The sequence below is a fragment of the Capra hircus genome, chromosome 25 (genome assembly GCF_001704415.2).
Source record: "Capra hircus breed San Clemente chromosome 25, ASM170441v1, whole genome shotgun sequence".
Taxonomy (NCBI): Eukaryota; Metazoa; Chordata; class Mammalia; order Artiodactyla; family Bovidae; genus Capra; species Capra hircus.
In genome coordinates, this window is record NC_030832.1 from 1,038,367 (window position 1) to 1,054,099 (window position 15,733).

The following is a 15,733-nucleotide window of genomic DNA, read 5'->3' on the forward strand; positions in this document are numbered from 1 at the left end:
TGGGCTCTCCCATGGGACAGAAACAACTTCAGAGAACATCCGTGTTGGACCAGGGCACCCCATGACCACGGTGGCTCAAGACAATCACGTCTGAACACAGACAAGACATGGACGTGGCCCAAACCTCAAAAAAATACCAAATACCCGCTTCCTGCCTAAGGGGAGGGACTCTGGTCATTCACCAGCCATGGCTGTTCTGGACAAGATGTATTAAGACACTGCACTAGGGACGCCCCTGGTGGTTCCGTGGTTAAGAATCTGCCTTCCAATGCAGGGGATGTGGGTTCAAACCCTGGCCGGGAACTAAGCTCACACATGTTGGGAGGCAACTACTGAGCCCATGCACTGCAGAGCCTGTGCTCCGCAACAAGAGAAGCCACTGCAAGGAGAAGCCCGAGCACCGCGATGAAGAGTTGTCTTCCCTCTCAACTACAAGAGGAAGCCCGTGAGCAGTGAGGAGCCTGTGTACCACAACAGAGACCCAGCACGGCTAAAAAGAAATACAGCTTTTAAGTGATGCTACACTCGACTGAACATTGTTCTTCCAAATTCTGTCCCCCTGGAGCCCACCACATGATCCCTATTTGGAAAGGTCTTTGTGGATGTAATTAGTTATGTCATATTGGATGGGGTTTCCCAGGTGGCACGAGTGGTAAAGAACCCGCCTGCCCGTGCAGGAGGTGTAACAGATGCGGGTTCGATTCCTGGGTCGGGAAGATCCCCTGACGGGCATGGCTACCCACTCCAGTGTTCTTGTCTGGAGAATCCCACGGGCAGAGGAGCCTGGCGGGCTACAGTCCATGGGATCGCAAAGAGTCGGACACGACTGAAGAGACTTAGCACCCACGTATGCATATCATATTGGATAGGGTGGACCCTAAATGGCGTCCTTAGGAGAAAAGACTCAGAGACACGTGGGGAGAAGGCCATGCCAAGAGGCGGGCGGAGACTGGAGTGATGGAGCCAAGAGCTGAGGAGCTGGGAGGATCCTGGCTGCACCAGAAGCTTAAAGAAAGGCCTGGAAGAGTCTCTGTCTCAGAGGCTTCATGGTTTCAGATATCTGGCCTCTGGAACTGTGAGAAAGGAACTGTGTTGTTTTAGCTCCCCCCGCCCCGCCTTGTTGGTGATCCTTTGTTACAGCAGCCCCTAGAGATTCACAGCCCCCAGAGCACAGCCCCACCACACACCGCTGAACCCAGAGCCCTTTGTTAAGGCCCGCCTCCCGAGACACCTGCACTGCAGGCCGTGAGCTCTCCCTGCTGAAATCCACTTGTTCAGTGACGCGTGTGTCCCCTCTGGCCTCTGGCTGGAGAGTGACAGCAGCCCCAGATGCTGGGGTTTGCTTGACTCTCCGACACGGGGGAACCCCGATGGGAAAAGCCACAACCAGATGCTCCTGGGGCCACCCCCAGAGTGTCTCCAGGACCCTCCCCTTCCTGACCCCAGCAATCTTGGCAAGGCGCTGGGTGACAGGTTCCGCACACTGGCAGCGATGCCCCTGCCCCCCCCTCCCCGGGGCATAAACCAACACCTCAGCCTTCATTATCTCAAAGCACACACAGAGCAATCTCACACGGGCCTAATGCTCCTCTAATGGGAGGGAGGCTGCCGCCCAGTGTGCCTGATGGCGGGAGTAATTTACTGTAGCGCCACTTGAGAGCTGACATATTGGACCTATTGATTTTCCCTGGGAAGATCAATACAGGGTGCGTGGGGACAGGCAGGGCCACCACCTTTGGAAAAGCAGAGCCTGTCTCCTGGGGGCCGAGGCCTGAGAGCAGAGGTGCGGGCGGGTGGGCACAGAGTTGTGAAGGCCCCACGCTGTGCACGAGGGGGGCTGGCTGGGAGCAGGCGCCGGAGGGCCTGGCAGCCTGAGTGCCTTGGCCCCGGGCCCACTCAGGGGCCCCAAGGGTTAGGGGGCTTGGAGGCCACTCCATTCCTAGGCTTGAGGCCCTGCCCCCATTCAAAGCCAGCAGGGACCCTCTGTTCTGTTGCCCCGTGTCCGCCCACCCGGCGCTTGGCCCCTCTGAAGGCCCCTCCGCCTTCCCTCTGAATCATGGCCCGTGGGGTAACCCAGGACTGCCTCCCATCTCGGGGTCCTCTGCTCAGTCAGCCCCGCTGGGTCCCTCTGCCAGGTGAGGCGACGGCAGTTCCCAGGGCGAGGGAGTGGGCTTCCTCGCCAGGCCGTCCCCGCTGCTGCAGCGCCTTCACTGCCCCCTCAGCGCCCGCAGACCCCCTCCTTCATGAAGCCCCCCTCTGGCCACACTGCAGGACCTTCTCCAGGGCAGGGCTGCACCTCACCTTCCTCAGCCCGGCGCCCCCCAGCCAAGGACCCAGCACAGGCGAGGGCTGGAGACTGACCCACGGGCCCTCCTGGGGCCTCCACCCAGATTGCACTGCCCTCGCCACCCTGTGGGACTGACCCAGAGCCTAGCCGGACTCCAGCCTCTCCCCAGGCCTGGGCCCTGGCTGTTCCCGACAGGGAGCTGCAGCTGGGGTCCAGGCAAATGGTCCAGGCCTGGGTCGGTCACGGAGGGCACTCCTGGGGCTGTGTCTGGGCAGAAAGGGACCCTGGGGTCCCAGCCACCCTGGGCAGCCACTGGACCCTGAGCCCCAGCTTCCCTTGGCTGCTGCGAAGGCCCCTGCGGGGCAGGTCACCAGCCTGGCCTGGGGCGGGTCACATCCCTAGGGTAGAACTTTGCATTTCCTGTCACTTCCCCGAAGCCAGGTGAAGCCAGTCCTGAAGGCAGGCGTTGGGCCCTCCTGGTGGCAGAGAAGTGACTGGCAGCTTTCAGTGGGGCAAGTCCCCCCACAGTCCCCGCTAGGACCCCCGTGGGATGGGAGAGGAGCAGCCCCCTTGCAGAGGGCGGTGGAGCCTGGAGCTGAAGGGCCCTGGAAGGGGGTGTGCAGGTGAGGCCTGCAGCCGGAGGGAGATCTCGGCCGTGAGTGACCCTGGGGCCCGGGGGCCAGGCACACGCCAGGCTGGGAGGGGCTGCTATCCTGTGCTGAGAACCTGTCCCCCGAGCACTGGGGCTGCTGTCTGGGAGGAAAGCACCCAGCTGCACCCACACGTGGTGGGTGATGAGGCAGAACAGTGTCCCCCAAACTGTGTCCACGTGGACCTCAGAAGGGAACCTCACGTGGAAGAAGGATCAGTGGGGCAAGGTCAGAGGGACTGGAGTGGCCCTCAGTCCCAGGACAGGTGTTCTCGAAAGAGCAGGGAAGCTCGGACCGGGACACACACGGGGTGGGGTGGGGCGGCCCTGCGATGAGTGGAGGCTTGGAGCCTGGGATCAGGAGGGAGCGGGGCAGGTGGGCTCCCCGCTAGAGCCTCGGACAGGACCTTTCACTTCGGGCTTCTGGCCTCCAGGGCTGTGAGAGACTCCCCCAGCTCTGCTCAGCCCCCAGGTTTGCTGGGAACTGGCTGGGTGAGGGCAGCAGCACACGGAGGGGGCAGGGAGGATGGCCCGGGAAGCTGCTGGGGTCAGGGCCTGGCTCCTGGGCGGGGGTTGGCGGGGTCCAGGCCTTCTGGGGTCCTGTTCGCGGTGGCGACTGTAACCGCCTGGGAGATGCGGTGAGGACACCCCTGGGCAGGACCCCCAGGGCTGGAGGGGCTACCACGTCCCTCGGAGGAGGACCCAGGTGCCAGAGAAGCAGGTGCCAAGGGCCTGGGGTGGCAGGGGTTCCTTGGGGTTTGCCGCACATGCACTCGCAGCTCTGGGGCGGGGGGAGGTGGTGGGAGCGGCCTGGCTGGTGGTCCCTGGCCCTCCTGCACATCCAGGGCCGCTGCTGGCCCAGAGCCCGCTCACCCAGGACGCTGTGGAGGCAGGATGTCCTCTAGAGAAGGCTACTCCAGAAGTCAAAATAGCATGAAATTTAATTTTCCGCCTATTTGACAAGGCTGGGTCTGGGCCCCAATCAGCGGCTGAGATAAGGGTCCTCGGCCGGGTGTGAGCCAGCTGGGCGAGTGGCAAACACTCCACCGTCCCCAGGCAGGCTGAGGCTCCCCCGGCGGGGCCCTGGTTGCCGGGCGCTAAAGCAAACGGGCTCTATTTGCCCAGTCTGCGATGACAATGCAGTCCTCAAATATTTGCTGGCCTGGCCGGCCGCGGAGCTCGGCTATAAATGCTGAGCCCAGGTGGAGGTGGGCCTGCCCAGCGGGAGCTGCAGGCTGTGGCAGGTAGGAGCCAGGCTGGGTGGCGGGTGGGCGCGGGCAGCAGAAGGTTGTGGGCTCCTCTGCCCAGGTGGTCTCTGCAGACCACCCACCCACGGGGAGGGGTCACCAGCAGGGTGGGGAGGGCTGGGTCATCAAGGAAAAAACCAGGCCGGGGGAGACAGGACACCCGAGGCTCAGCTCCCCACCAGCGGCCATCCGGCCATCCGTGCCCCAACGCTGAGGCCACGGGACACCCAGGCGGGGAAGAGAGACTCCAGAACTGTGAGCAGACGGCAGGGGCAGGGGGCGGGGGAGGGGAGCTCCCCTGACTCCGACTCCCCTCCCCTCCCCCACACACAGCGTGGTTTCCTGAAGCTGGGACCCCCTCCCTCTCTGAACCCCCTTCCCTTTCTTCCTGCCCCCTGCCAGGGTGCCCCAGGAGGCTTCTTGGCCAAGGTTTGGCCTGCCTGCCTCCCTGAAGCAGAGGAGCTTGGCCTGTCCTGGGGTGGGGGCCTCCCACATTCAGAATCAGCTCCCCGCATCCCCCACCCCGCCCGCAGCCCCTCTTGGTCTCCAACCTGTCAGTGACTTGCCCAGTCCTGCCTGCACCACCTCCCCACACCTAGCCTCAGGCTAGGAACATGCCAGGTGACCCCCCCCCGACAGAGAGCACAAGGAATCCTGGGGCGGTGGGGGTGGGGAAATGGCTCTGCCCTCCCCCAAAGGCCCCCCAGAGTCACCCTCAGGGCCCCTGAAGCCCCCAGACTTCCAGGGACAGAACAGCTGGGTCAAGGTGGCCAGGCCTGGCCTCCCGGGCTCAGCACTGGCACCTCAGGGACGGGGGGACCCTGCCAACCAGACACTCATGGGGGGCACCAAAGGGATCTCCTGCCCCCGCCCCACCAGCCAGCCTGTGTGTCAGGGGCCACAGCGACCCTGCGCTGCGACAGCGCTCTGCTCTCCAGACCCCACAGCTGCCCGCAGCTCGCCCGGCCGGCTCCCTGCCCCCGGCCCGCTCCCGTCTCCGATGCGCTGCTTCAGTGGCACTGTCGCCAGGCCCCCAGCCCACAGGGCAGGATGAACCCGCCCCTCAGGGTGACCGTGGCCAGCAGCCCCCTCCCGCCGCGCCCACCCGCCCGCGGACCACCACCTCGTCTCTCCCCAAACATCAGCCGTCCCTGAGCTCGGCGCCTGCCCCAAGCCTGCAGTGGCCGTTCCCCTAGCAGGGCTGGGGGCCCCGACCACTACCCTGTCCCCTCTCTGCCTCCCTCCACAGCCGGAACCCGCTGCCCCGACACTCCACGAGGAGATGGCCGCGGGGGTCATCCGGCCGCTCTGTGACTTCCGACTGCCCCTGCGGGCCCTCCGGCCCTTCCCGCCGCCCACCCTGGAGCCCCCAGACACTTCTGAGGAGGAGGAGGAGGAGGGGGAGGAGGAGGAGCTTGAGGCCGAGGGGCCAGAGGGGCACAGCCCAACGCCCCACAGCCCAGGCTGGGCCCCCGAAGTGCGCCCCCTGGACCCCAGCAGCCCGGAGACGCCGCTGCAGCTGCTGCGGTTCTCGGAGCTCATCAGCGGCGACATCCAGCGGTACTTCGGCCGCAAGGACCGGGGGCAGGACCCTGATGCCTGTGACATCTACGCCGACGGCCGCCCAGCCAGCAGCTTGGCCAGGGAGCTCTCCTGTGCTGACCTGGTGCGCCCAGCCTGCAGCGCCCCCCTGGAAGACCATGAGGCCACCGAGCCGGGGGGCTGCTCCCCGGGGTGCCCCGAGGGGCAGGTGCGCGGGGCAGGCCTTGGCAGGGATGGGCCGCCGCTGCTGGGGCCCCTAGCCGAGCTCTTTGACTACGGGCTGCAGCAGTGCTCGGGGCCCCGGGCGGTGGGTGGGCGGCGACTCAGGCTGGAGCGCAAGTATGGCCACATCACCCCAATGACCCAGAGGAAGCTGCCCCCGTCCTTCTGGAGGGAGCCGGCGCCCAGCCCCCTGGGCCTGCTGCACCCCGGCACACCCGACTTCAGCGACCTGCTGGCCAGCTGGTCAGCAGAGGCCGGGTCCGAGCTGCTAGGCACGGGGACCCCGGGCCTGGAGGCGGTGCAGCTGGCCGAGGCCTAGTGACCACTCGAGGGTCAGTGGGGGTGAGCCAAGGGCTCCAGGCATCCGGACTCACCTTCCTGCCGAACTGGAAGGAGCCAGGGGACCCCCAGCCACGGTGGCCACCAGGACTTGGACCAGCTCAGGTGGGGGCTCCCCAGGCCAGGGCAGGGGTGGGCCGGAGCTGCCCAGGGGCTCTTCCCACAGGAGGGAGGGCAGGGCAGGAGCTGCAGCCCCTCGGAGGTGGGGGCTCAAGTCCACATGGTGTGGGTGAGTCCCATGTCCCCCAGGCCAGCCCCCGAGTTTCCAGCCAGTGGTGTAGGGCCACCCTCTGCACTGCCCGCTCGGCTGGCCCCAGGGTGGCCCCTCCTTGCAGTGCCCGCAGCAGGCCAGGGCCAGCTACTGGGCCAAGGGCTCTCGGGTGGGGCAGGAAGAGGGCACCATCTTGGTGTGGAGCGAGGGCCCGGGGGGCACAGTGCTGTGGGCAGGAGGCCCTGTGGAGCTGTGGGGCCTGGGCTTGGTGGCTCTGGCTGGAACGGGTTCTGGGAGGCTCAGAAAGACCCTCTTGGTCTTTTCTCTGCCTGGGGCCTCCTGCCCGGCCCCAGGAGGGAACTCTGGACTCTCACAGGAATGGGGCGGGCACATTTATTTCTGGGGAACAGGCAGGGACGAGAGTCGGCAGGCAGGCTTCTGGCCAAGGGGCTTCTCCAAGGCCACGCTCCTGGGAGTCTGCCGGGCTGCCAGGTTCATGAGAGCCGTCTTCCACTGTAGCCACCTGCCCGAGACACTGCTCACGCCCGGGGCCCACCTCCATCCCCTGCCCTGCGGCCTTCCCCGAACCGGGACCTGCAGGCGCTCTGGAAGGCGGCTCCCGCTGCCCACCTCACAGCCTGATACACGCCCCAGTGATTCACAGGGACCACGTCGTTGGGGGCCACGTCCTTGACGAAGAGCTGCTGCCGCCCCAGGGACATGGGGCCCCTCCTGCTGCTCAGCGTCGGGGCCCAGGGGCCCTCCTCACTCCACAGGCGCAGCACGCTCTCCTGCAGGGTGGCCATTGCCTCTGCACGCTGTGGACGAGGGAGTCGGACCAGACGGGGCCCGCCAGTGGGGATTATCTCCCTCTGGACAAACCCGGGCCTTATCTGCCAGGAAACGCAGCTTGGGCCAGACATGCAGACAGACAGCTGCGCAGAGAGGAGAGTAAGGGGTGGCCGGGCTAGGGGTGGCGAGGGCAGCAGGGCGTCAGGCCCCGCACAGAGGAAGGGCGGCTCACTTGCAGGCCTGGGGGGCGGGAGCAGCCAGCACGGGGGCCGCCTCTTACCAGCTTGGTTTCTGTATTAAACTTGAGATTCTGGATGGTCTTGTTGTCCTGGATGCTGGTTTCCAATTTCATCATTTGGTTCTGAAACTAAACATGGCCCCCTATTCGTGGCCACGGACACAGAGAGTCTGCAGCCCCGGGCGGCAGCCCCACCCCAGCCATTCGGGGCAGGAGGCTCTCCCACAAGAGGGTCCGGGCCCCTGGGTGGAAGCTGGGAGCATCACTCTGCCCAGTGACAAGGCGGGACTTGGCAGTTCTCAGGGCCGCTTTCTCCCCTGTGACCGTGGACGTGCCCCAGCATCCGGGGGCCCATGCGGGAGCCCCCACTGGTACTCTCAGAGGCCGAGGTGTGCAGAGCCAGCAGCAGGACGGCTGGTTCCATGAGCCTTGCCCCACCCGCCAGGCAGTGTCCTGGATCAGAGCCTCCCCGGTTGGGGGAGGTCTGCGTGGCCCCTGCCCCCGCCAAGTGTGCCAGGCCCTGGGTACCGTGGCCAGCTTGCCCTGGATCTCGGCGATCTTGCGCCCGGGGTTGCCCTCTCTGAGCAGCTGCACGGAGGACAGCAGGGCAGCCAGCTCCTGCCTCACGGCCTCGACCGCCAGCTCTCTGCGGGCACAGAGGCGGGGCTGCCGGGCTCTGGGAGGGCCCACGGGGGCATGCAGGGTGGCGGAGGGAGGAGGCCCTGGGTAGGGCAGGGGCGCTCAGCCTTGCTGCCCCTCTGGTGGGCACCGGGGGGTCCCCAGGAGGTGACGGGGGGAAGGCAGCCCCCAGCAGGACCCACGCCCAAAGCTGGGCCAGGTGGGGCTGGGGAGGGCTCGGGGCAGCCACAGGGGCGGGGGCTTGGGGAGGACGCCCACCGTCAGGAGGCCTGGGAGGCCGCAGGTGATGCTAAGATGACTGCCCTGCTTGGGGGTGGGGGCAGCCCTGCCCCGAAGGCCCTGCCGGCCCTGTTGAAGCCGGGCCTCACCTGGCTGTGGCCTCGGCAGAGATCTTGCAGTCCAAGTCGCTCTTGTGAAGCACGCACTTGTCGGTGACAGCCTCTATCTGAAACGTGGAGTGGGCGGGCAGCTCTGGGCAGGCACAGCGGGAGGGGAGACCGCCCAGCCCGCACCCACCTGCTGGGGCAGCTGGTCCACTTGCTCCTGCACCTCCCGCAGGTGCGCCTCCGCCTCCTCTCGACACCGTGTCAGGCCTTCCCGCCACCGCTGCTCTGCGACCGCCCACTCATTCTGTGTCTGGGTGGGGCACCAGTGAGGGCCGGAGCCCAGCGGGAGAGGGAGAGGGGACGGGAGGACAGACAGACGTGGAGAGGGAGGGGGGACAGGCGGACAGACGGACACGTGGGTAGACGCAACACGGTCACCCGCACATAGCAGAGCTCCTAGAGGGCATGGGGCACCTTCCTCAGGTCTGAGCAGGTCCACGCTAACTAGACACAGCCTGGCCAGGCACACAGCGGGCCCGGCTCCCTGCCCCAAGTGGCCCACAAGCCTGTGCAGACAGGGACTGAAAACAGGCGCCTGCCCCACCGCCAAAGGGTGATCACGTGTGCACACGTGTGTTCACAGCAGGACTGAGGGCATCAAAAGGGCAGCAGCTCAGTGCCCATCAGCGGACAGATGGATAAGCTGTGGTCCGTCCACGGTGAGATGTCACAGCCGAGAAAAGGAGACACGTGCTGATGCACAGCACGGATGGACCCCAGACACGCCACGCTCAGTGAGAGACACTCACAGAGGCCACAGGGTGTTCGGTCCCACTTATGTGAAACATCTAGAGCGGGCAGATCCACAGACAGGAAGCAGATCAGTGCTCGCCTGGGGCTGGGAGTGTCTGCGGACACACGGGGTTTCCTTCAGAGGGGAAGGAGAGGTTCTAGAAGTGACCATGGTAGTGCTTGTACAGCTCAGAACGCACAAAGAACCACGGAATTCACACTCTGAAAAGGTGGACTGGTGTGTGCCCTGAACCTCAATAAAGCTGTTAGAAAAAGAACACAAAGAACCCCTAGGAGGAGGCTGCTGTGCTGGCCACTCTGTGGAGCCCATGAGCTCTGGGCCCAGGGCCGTGAGGCCAGTTGCCGGGGAGGCGGGGCCCCTCCTGTCTGGGACACTCGCCTCCTGCAGCCGCATGCTCAGCGTCTGCTCCTGCAGGTCCAGCCGCCACCTCAGGGCCAGGAAGTGGTCACTCAGGTCCTTCACCTGCCTGACCAGCTCAGCCACGGACACCTCCAGGGCCTGGCTCTTCTCTCGGAGCTGCGGGGGCCGGGGCTGAGTGTGCCGCCTGCCTGGAAGGGGGGCCCTGCGAGCCCGCCCCTCGCCCGGCGGCCTCACCAGCTCCAGGGCGCCGTGCATCTCCTGCTGGGCCAGCTCGCTGGCCAGCTGCATGGCCTCCAGGTTCTCCTGCAGGTAGGTGGCCAGCTCCCCAGCCCGGCTGTCCTCCAACTGCCCCTTGGCATCCCTGGGGGTGGGTGCCACAGAGAGACTGACTCAGCCAAGGCTGACCCCCACCTTGGGCACTGGACCAGGGCCACTGGCATCAGAGCCTTCCAGGAGGCCCCAGGGACGAGATGATGGGTGTCATCCCAGGGGCCACTAGACTGGGCTGTGTCCACCGCTACCACTCAGAGCACCCTGCGAAGGACAGGCCAGGGTGTTGAGGGGAGCCCCACTACAAGGCCGTCCGTCTGCCCTGGGGCACCGTGCTAGGAGGTCACCCGCCCTGCCCGAGGGCCTGCTCGGCCACCCACCAGGCCTTCTGCTCGGCCAGCAGGACGCGGTTGAGCGACACCTGGTTCTGCTGCACAAACTCGGTCAGCTGGACCACGGCCTTGTCCAGGCCCCGGCACTGCTCCAGGAGGTGGCACTCTTCCTGCTGCCGGGCGGAGGGGGCCTGGCACACTGCCCGCCTGGCGCTGCCCCTACAGGGCCCGCATGTGCCGTGCCACCCACCTAGTCTCCCCATCACCCACCTGGCATTGCTCGTCCCCCCGACCTGGGCCTGCGCCTCCCTGCTGCCTGGCAACGTCCCCACCCTCCTTGCCTAGTACTGCCCCCCAACCTGGTACCGCCCCTCCCCCTGGCCCTGCCCCTCCCCCTGGCACCGCCCCTCCCCCACCTGGCACTGCCCCTGCAGGGCCCGCACGCGCTCCGTGTCCAGCTCCTGCAGCTGCCGCCACCTGCCCTCCAGCTCCTCCCGCAGGGCGCTCTCCGCCCGCAGCCGCGCGCTCTCTGAGGCCTTCATCCTCTGCAGCGGCCAGTGGCCATGAGCCTGGGGCACGGGGGGCGCGGCCACTCCCCCCTCCCCCAGTAGGGGCCCACCTTCTCCAGGGCCAGGAAGCTCTTCTGCAGGAAGCCGCACAGCCTGGCCTCCCTCTTGAGGAAGCGGAGGCTCATCTCTTCCCCCAGCTTGGTCATCTGGGCCTGTGGGTGGGGTCCATCGTGGTGGCCATGGCCGTGGGCATCCCCCACGCCCGCCCCCTCGCCCATAGTGCCATGCTGTGCTCTGCCCAGCCTTCTCTGTCGGAGGCAGCTCTGGTCCCCCACCTGCAGGGCCGGGCCCGTCACGCCCCCCAGAGGTCGGCAGGTGGGCAGGCGGGGCCCTGGTCCCCAAGGGCAATGAAGAGGCCCAGGACACACGTGGTCCCCACAGTGACCCCCAGATCCTTGGGCCAAGGGACACAGCAGACCAGCCACCGATCCCACCCCTGCCAGGAGCTTGGTGTCCGTTTGAGCATGCGCACACACACGCAAACACATGTACACACACACTTTCGCTCGCAAGCTGCCTGCCCTCGCCCCAGGGCCCAGGGAGGAGGCCCTTCCCCTTTCTCCCTCCATTGTTCCCTTCCTGCCTCGCCAGGGGTCTGGGTGCAGCCCCGCCCAGCACCGCCCCCGCCACACGCCCGCAGGCACAAGGCACCCTCTCCTTTTAAGGCCGGGAGGGCCGCCCCCAGTCCAGGGCAGGTGTGCCCTGAGCCCGCACAGGCCTCCCCACCCCATGCAGGCTGACCCAGAGCCGGGCTTGGCTGCTTCTGTAAAGAACCAAGAGGCAGACATTTGGGTCGATGGGCCCAGGGTCTCTGTCACAACCCTCCAGCTTTGCGGCTCCTGCGCCAGAGCAGCCGTGGGCAACAGTAGACAGATGACCACAGGCTGGGGAGCCTCCCAGTGCCCTGGGGCGCACTAGGGGGTGGCGGGCCAGCCGGGCGTGGGGAACCCTGAGCCCCGATGCTGCCCGGAGCACCTGCCTCTCGACTGGGCCGGCACACCGCCTTCCCACAGGGCTGAGGGAGGGCAGCAGGCAGCGGGGCAGCTGAGCTCTGCGGGCAGTAGCTGGGGACACGGCACGAGGCCTGGTCTCTATCTGCAGAGCTACAGAGTCTGGGCAGAGGCGCACTGCCCCAGCCCCACCTTCTAGGCCACACACGCTGGCCCAGCAGCGGGCCCACCGGGATATGCATGTCCATGTGCGGGGGTGGAGGGTGGGGAAGGGCCTCAGGGTATGAGCTTCTGTTTCCTGATCCAGGGGCTGGTCCCTCAGGACGGGGAGGCGCTCGTGATGGACTTTCTGTGGGGGAGGACGTGCTCCGTCTTGTGGCCGTGGCAGTCGGCGCCGGCCACAGGCTGCCACAGGGCACTGTGGTCTGGCTCGTCTGACCAAGGAGCCGACATGCAGAGACCCCCATGGCTAGTGGCCACCACGGTGCACAGCGTGGGTCTTGGGGGTTGGCCCAGGTCCAAACACATGGACAGAACCAAAAAGAGCTGGGGAAAGGAAGAGCCTGCCAACGGAGGAAACGCTGGCTGGGAGGGATCCGGCGTGGACCAGCTCACTGGCAGCTCGTCGGCCGCTCAGACGCCTGTGCCTGGCCCGGGCCTCCCGAGTACCTGCATCCTGGCCACCTCGTGGTCCACCTTCTGGCCCACCTCCTCCTGGCTCTTCTGCAGGGCCCCACAGGCCACCTCACGGTCCTGCTCCTCCTGCTTCAGCTTCCCGGTCAGCTCGGACAGCCTGGGGGCAATGGCTGCAGGTGACGGCAGCCCAGCTGGCCAGATGGCCTTGGGGGGCCCCAGGGATGCTGTGGGGGCCTGGACACCACGTCCTTCTCAGGCCTGAGCCTGTATCCGGGGGGCGGAGACTGATCCATGGGCTGGCAGAGCAGGGAGTCTGACCTCACCGGGGTAAACGCCAGAAGCCCAGTGCATGTCCCCCCCGCACCCCCACCCCGGGATGGTGAGAGCTGGGCTCCCTGTGACCGTGATGACAGGGGAGGGGCGGGGTGCAGACCCTGGGCTCGAGTGTCTTTTCCCCACAGAGTGTCCACAGGGGCTCTGAGGCCTCTGGTCAACCAGCAGCTTGGCACCCAGGGCGGGGGGACGCCTGCCCTGCCATGGGATGCCCCAAGACCACTCGGCAGGTCCAGAGACTGCCACCACAGGGGCCCACCTGAGGCTGGCCTCCTGCTCGGCACCCTTCCGCTCAGAGTCCTGGAGTGCCTGCTTCCTCCGGATCTGGGTTAGAGCCTCCCGGACTTCCACCAGCCTGGCACAGAAGGGGCATCTCTGCCCGGGGCCCGCCTGCCCCCTCCCGGCGGCCAGGAGCAGGCTGGGCAGCCTTCAGGGTGGGGGCTTGGCCAAGCCTCAGCCCCCTTCCTGGGCTCCCGGGCTCTAGCAACCAGGCCTTCTAGAGAGGAGCTGAGAACGGATTTGCTAACCTGAGCAAGACGCCACGTAGGAGGGAACCAAATCCCGGGGCTGGGGCCGACGCTGGCTGGGCAGCAGTGGCTGCTTCCCCAAAGGCCCTCTCCCTCCCCCAGGTCTGCTCTGTGAGTGGGGGGTACCTCTTGTCCAGAGCCTGCATCTGGTTCTGCTGCTGTGGGCCAGGGAGCTGCGAGGCGGAGACACAGGCTGAGTGCAGCCGGGGCCTCGGAGCTGGACCCCGGGGGTTGTCGGGGTGCTGGGCCTGGGCTGAGTGGGGCTCAGGTTCCGGGGAGGCACTGCCCCCAGGCCTCGGGACACTCCCCACCTGGATGTCCTCCTTCTCGGGGGCTGGAGCTGCCTGCCGCGCCTCCAGCTGCAGCCTCTTCAGCTGTGTGTCCTGCAGCTGCAGGCAGGCCCGCACCTGCAGCAGCTCCCGCAGCAGGCTCAGCGTGGCATGCTCGCAGCGGGCCCTGTGTCCCCGCAGGGACGCCACCTCGGCCTGCAGGTCGGCTACCCTGGGGGGCGAGGAGCAGGCCGTCGGCCATCTATGTGGGGCGGCGGTACTGACCGCAAGGCTCCCTTGCCTGCCCTAGGGGCTCACCACTGCTCTAGCTGCTTCCAGCGTTTCGGGGTGCCCTGCTCCAGGTTGGAGGCGTCGGACAGCAGGCGGCTGCACGCATCATTCTCCAAGACCTCCTCCAGACTCGGGGGCTCGGGGCTGGCCAGCTCTTCCTCCAGGAGCCCCAGGTCCTCCAGGGCGATGGTGCTCAGCTGGGAGGGCGGCGAGGCCTCAGATGAGGGGCTGCTGTCTGTCCTCTCTACAAGAAGGTTACTTGGGGTTCGCCTTTGGGGCTGATGGGGGAGCTGCTCCCAGATGGACCCCAGACCCTGCCACGGGCACCCGCTGCGCTCACCGTGGCTCATCCCCTTGGGAATACAGCGAGGCCCAGGGAGGGCTTGGCTCCCGCTGTCCACACAGGAAACTCAGGCTCAGAGAGGTCCAGGCCCCGCCTGAGGACATGCAGCGCTGGACAACAGAAGCGGGACAGTGCCTGCCAGCCCCAGAGGTGGCCGGGGCTGTGAAGGGAGCCGGGGCTCCCACGGACACAGAAGCTCTCGCCCAGACAGGCCCCCTAGCTCCAGCCGCCACTCACAGCTTCTGCAGCACCGCTTGTGGTTGGCTCGTGTCATGCGGTGGCCCAGAGCCGGACCCAGGGGTGGGAGTGAGGGGCAGGGGCGGAGGGGGAACGGTGGGGAGTCAGAGCCGGAAGCTCTGGGGTCGAGGCAGCACGTGGGGCGCAAAGAGGCCACCCCTGCCCTCACATCCCTCCTCCTGGGACAAAACCAAGGTTGGAGGGCAGTGGGGCTCTGCCGGAACCTTCTCCCCAGCAGAACCTCCTGACTTCACGGCCCAACTGCCGGTGGAACCCGAGCCCTTAGCTTCCCCGTCCCAGCGAGGCTGCCCCAACTGCCCACTCTCAGATGGACCTGAGGGACGCCCCTCCAGCCATCGGGGGAGTGGCTGCCGGCCACTGGGTCAGCCAGGGAGCTGCTAGCCCGGTAGGAGGGCTGGCCTGGAAGCGATCACCCGCCCTCTGGTCAGGGAGCCTGAAGGCCAGGACCACACCCGGTGGGAGGGGCGGCCATGCCAAGGGCATAGGGCCACAGGGGCGACGGGGCGAGGCCGGGGCAGGGCCACCTGGAGGGTGCGGCCGCAGGGCAGGCGCAGCCCCGCAAGGAAGGGCAGGCCGAGCAGACCTGCAGTCCACTCTAAGGAGGTAACTAACGTGCCGCCCAGCCCCCCTCGATGTCAACGCCTTGCGCCCGCGCTCTCCTCATGCCTCAGCCTGCAACCAGGTGCTGGGGGTGTCGCGTCTGGCTTTAGGCCTGTGTGGACACTCGGGCCCCTCACCCCACCCAGGTGGTCCCCCTCCCAGTTGCCAGACCTGCCCACGAGGGCTGTCAGGGGGCTTCCCTCTGACAAGGTGTGCCTGTGTCAAAGGCAACCCCTCCCCAAGGAGCCCGACGCCCTGCGGCCGCATCACACACTCTGGAGGCCGGCAGGTGAGGGACAGGGTGGCACTGAGGGACCGCATCCTGACCAAGCGGCCGTGGCCTGGGGGCCTCCGAGTGTGGGGACCGGGGTTGTGGTTGGCAGGCAGACAGAGGGAAGACTGCCTTCTCCAAGGGCTCTATGGTGGTCCCAGGAGCAACGTGGACGAGGATGTGGTGGCTGGGGTCCACCCTCCCTGGGGCATGGGGCGTCCCCAGGCACTTGCCCATCCAGGGGTCTCTGAGTCCCTCACCTGCATCCCCCACTCAGGGGCGTCCCCACTGGGGTATCCCCCACCTCCAACCCTGTGAGCCCGTGAATCCTGGGTGCTGGATCAGGGTCCACACTGGGTGGAAACAAGGAGCTGACAACGGCCACCACCCCTCCACCCCTGTGAGCCCGTGAGTCCCG

General features: G+C 66.8%; 2 protein-coding genes across 2 annotated transcripts; one reads left to right on the forward strand and one right to left on the reverse strand.

The window, feature by feature from the left end:
* On the forward strand, positions 3,880-6,294 carry LOC108633912. Its single transcript, XM_018041023.1, has 2 exons — positions 3,880-4,180; positions 5,433-6,294. The coding sequence occupies exon 2, from the start codon at positions 5,466-5,468 to the stop codon at positions 6,264-6,266; it is 801 nt and encodes a 266-aa protein (XP_017896512.1). The 5' UTR covers positions 3,880-4,180; positions 5,433-5,465; the 3' UTR covers positions 6,267-6,294.
* CCDC154 (coiled-coil domain containing 154) lies at positions 6,876-14,193 on the reverse strand. The gene is made up of 16 exons (XM_018039846.1): positions 13,871-14,193; positions 13,586-13,784; positions 13,410-13,441; positions 13,016-13,111; positions 12,457-12,580; positions 10,888-10,989; positions 10,685-10,813; positions 10,317-10,438; positions 9,901-10,027; positions 9,679-9,822; positions 8,683-8,796; positions 8,535-8,611; positions 8,056-8,173; positions 7,570-7,656; positions 7,128-7,315; positions 6,876-7,020 (listed from the first exon to the last, which is right to left on the reverse strand). Exons 1-16 carry the CDS (start codon positions 14,191-14,193, stop codon positions 6,891-6,893), a joined length of 2,112 nt encoding a protein of 703 aa, XP_017895335.1. The 3' UTR covers positions 6,876-6,890.

Bases quoted from the DNA above. Each gene is read 5' to 3' on its own strand.
- LOC108633912 (XM_018041023.1), top strand. From the start codon at position 5,466: ATGGCCGCGGGGGTCATCCGGCCGCTCTGTGACTTCCGACTGCCCCTG.
- CCDC154 (XM_018039846.1), bottom strand. From the start codon at position 14,193: ATGAGCCACGGTGAGCGCAGCGGGTGCCCGTGGCAGGGTCTGGGGTCC. The intron at 13,442-13,585 runs GTCCCGAGGCCT...CCTGGCCCACAG, and splicing joins AGGACATCCAGGTGGGGAGT to CAGCAGAACCAGATGCAGGC. The intron at 7,316-7,569 runs GTAAGAGGCGGC...CCTCGTCCACAG, and splicing joins TTAATACAGAAACCAAGCTG to CGTGCAGAGGCAATGGCCAC.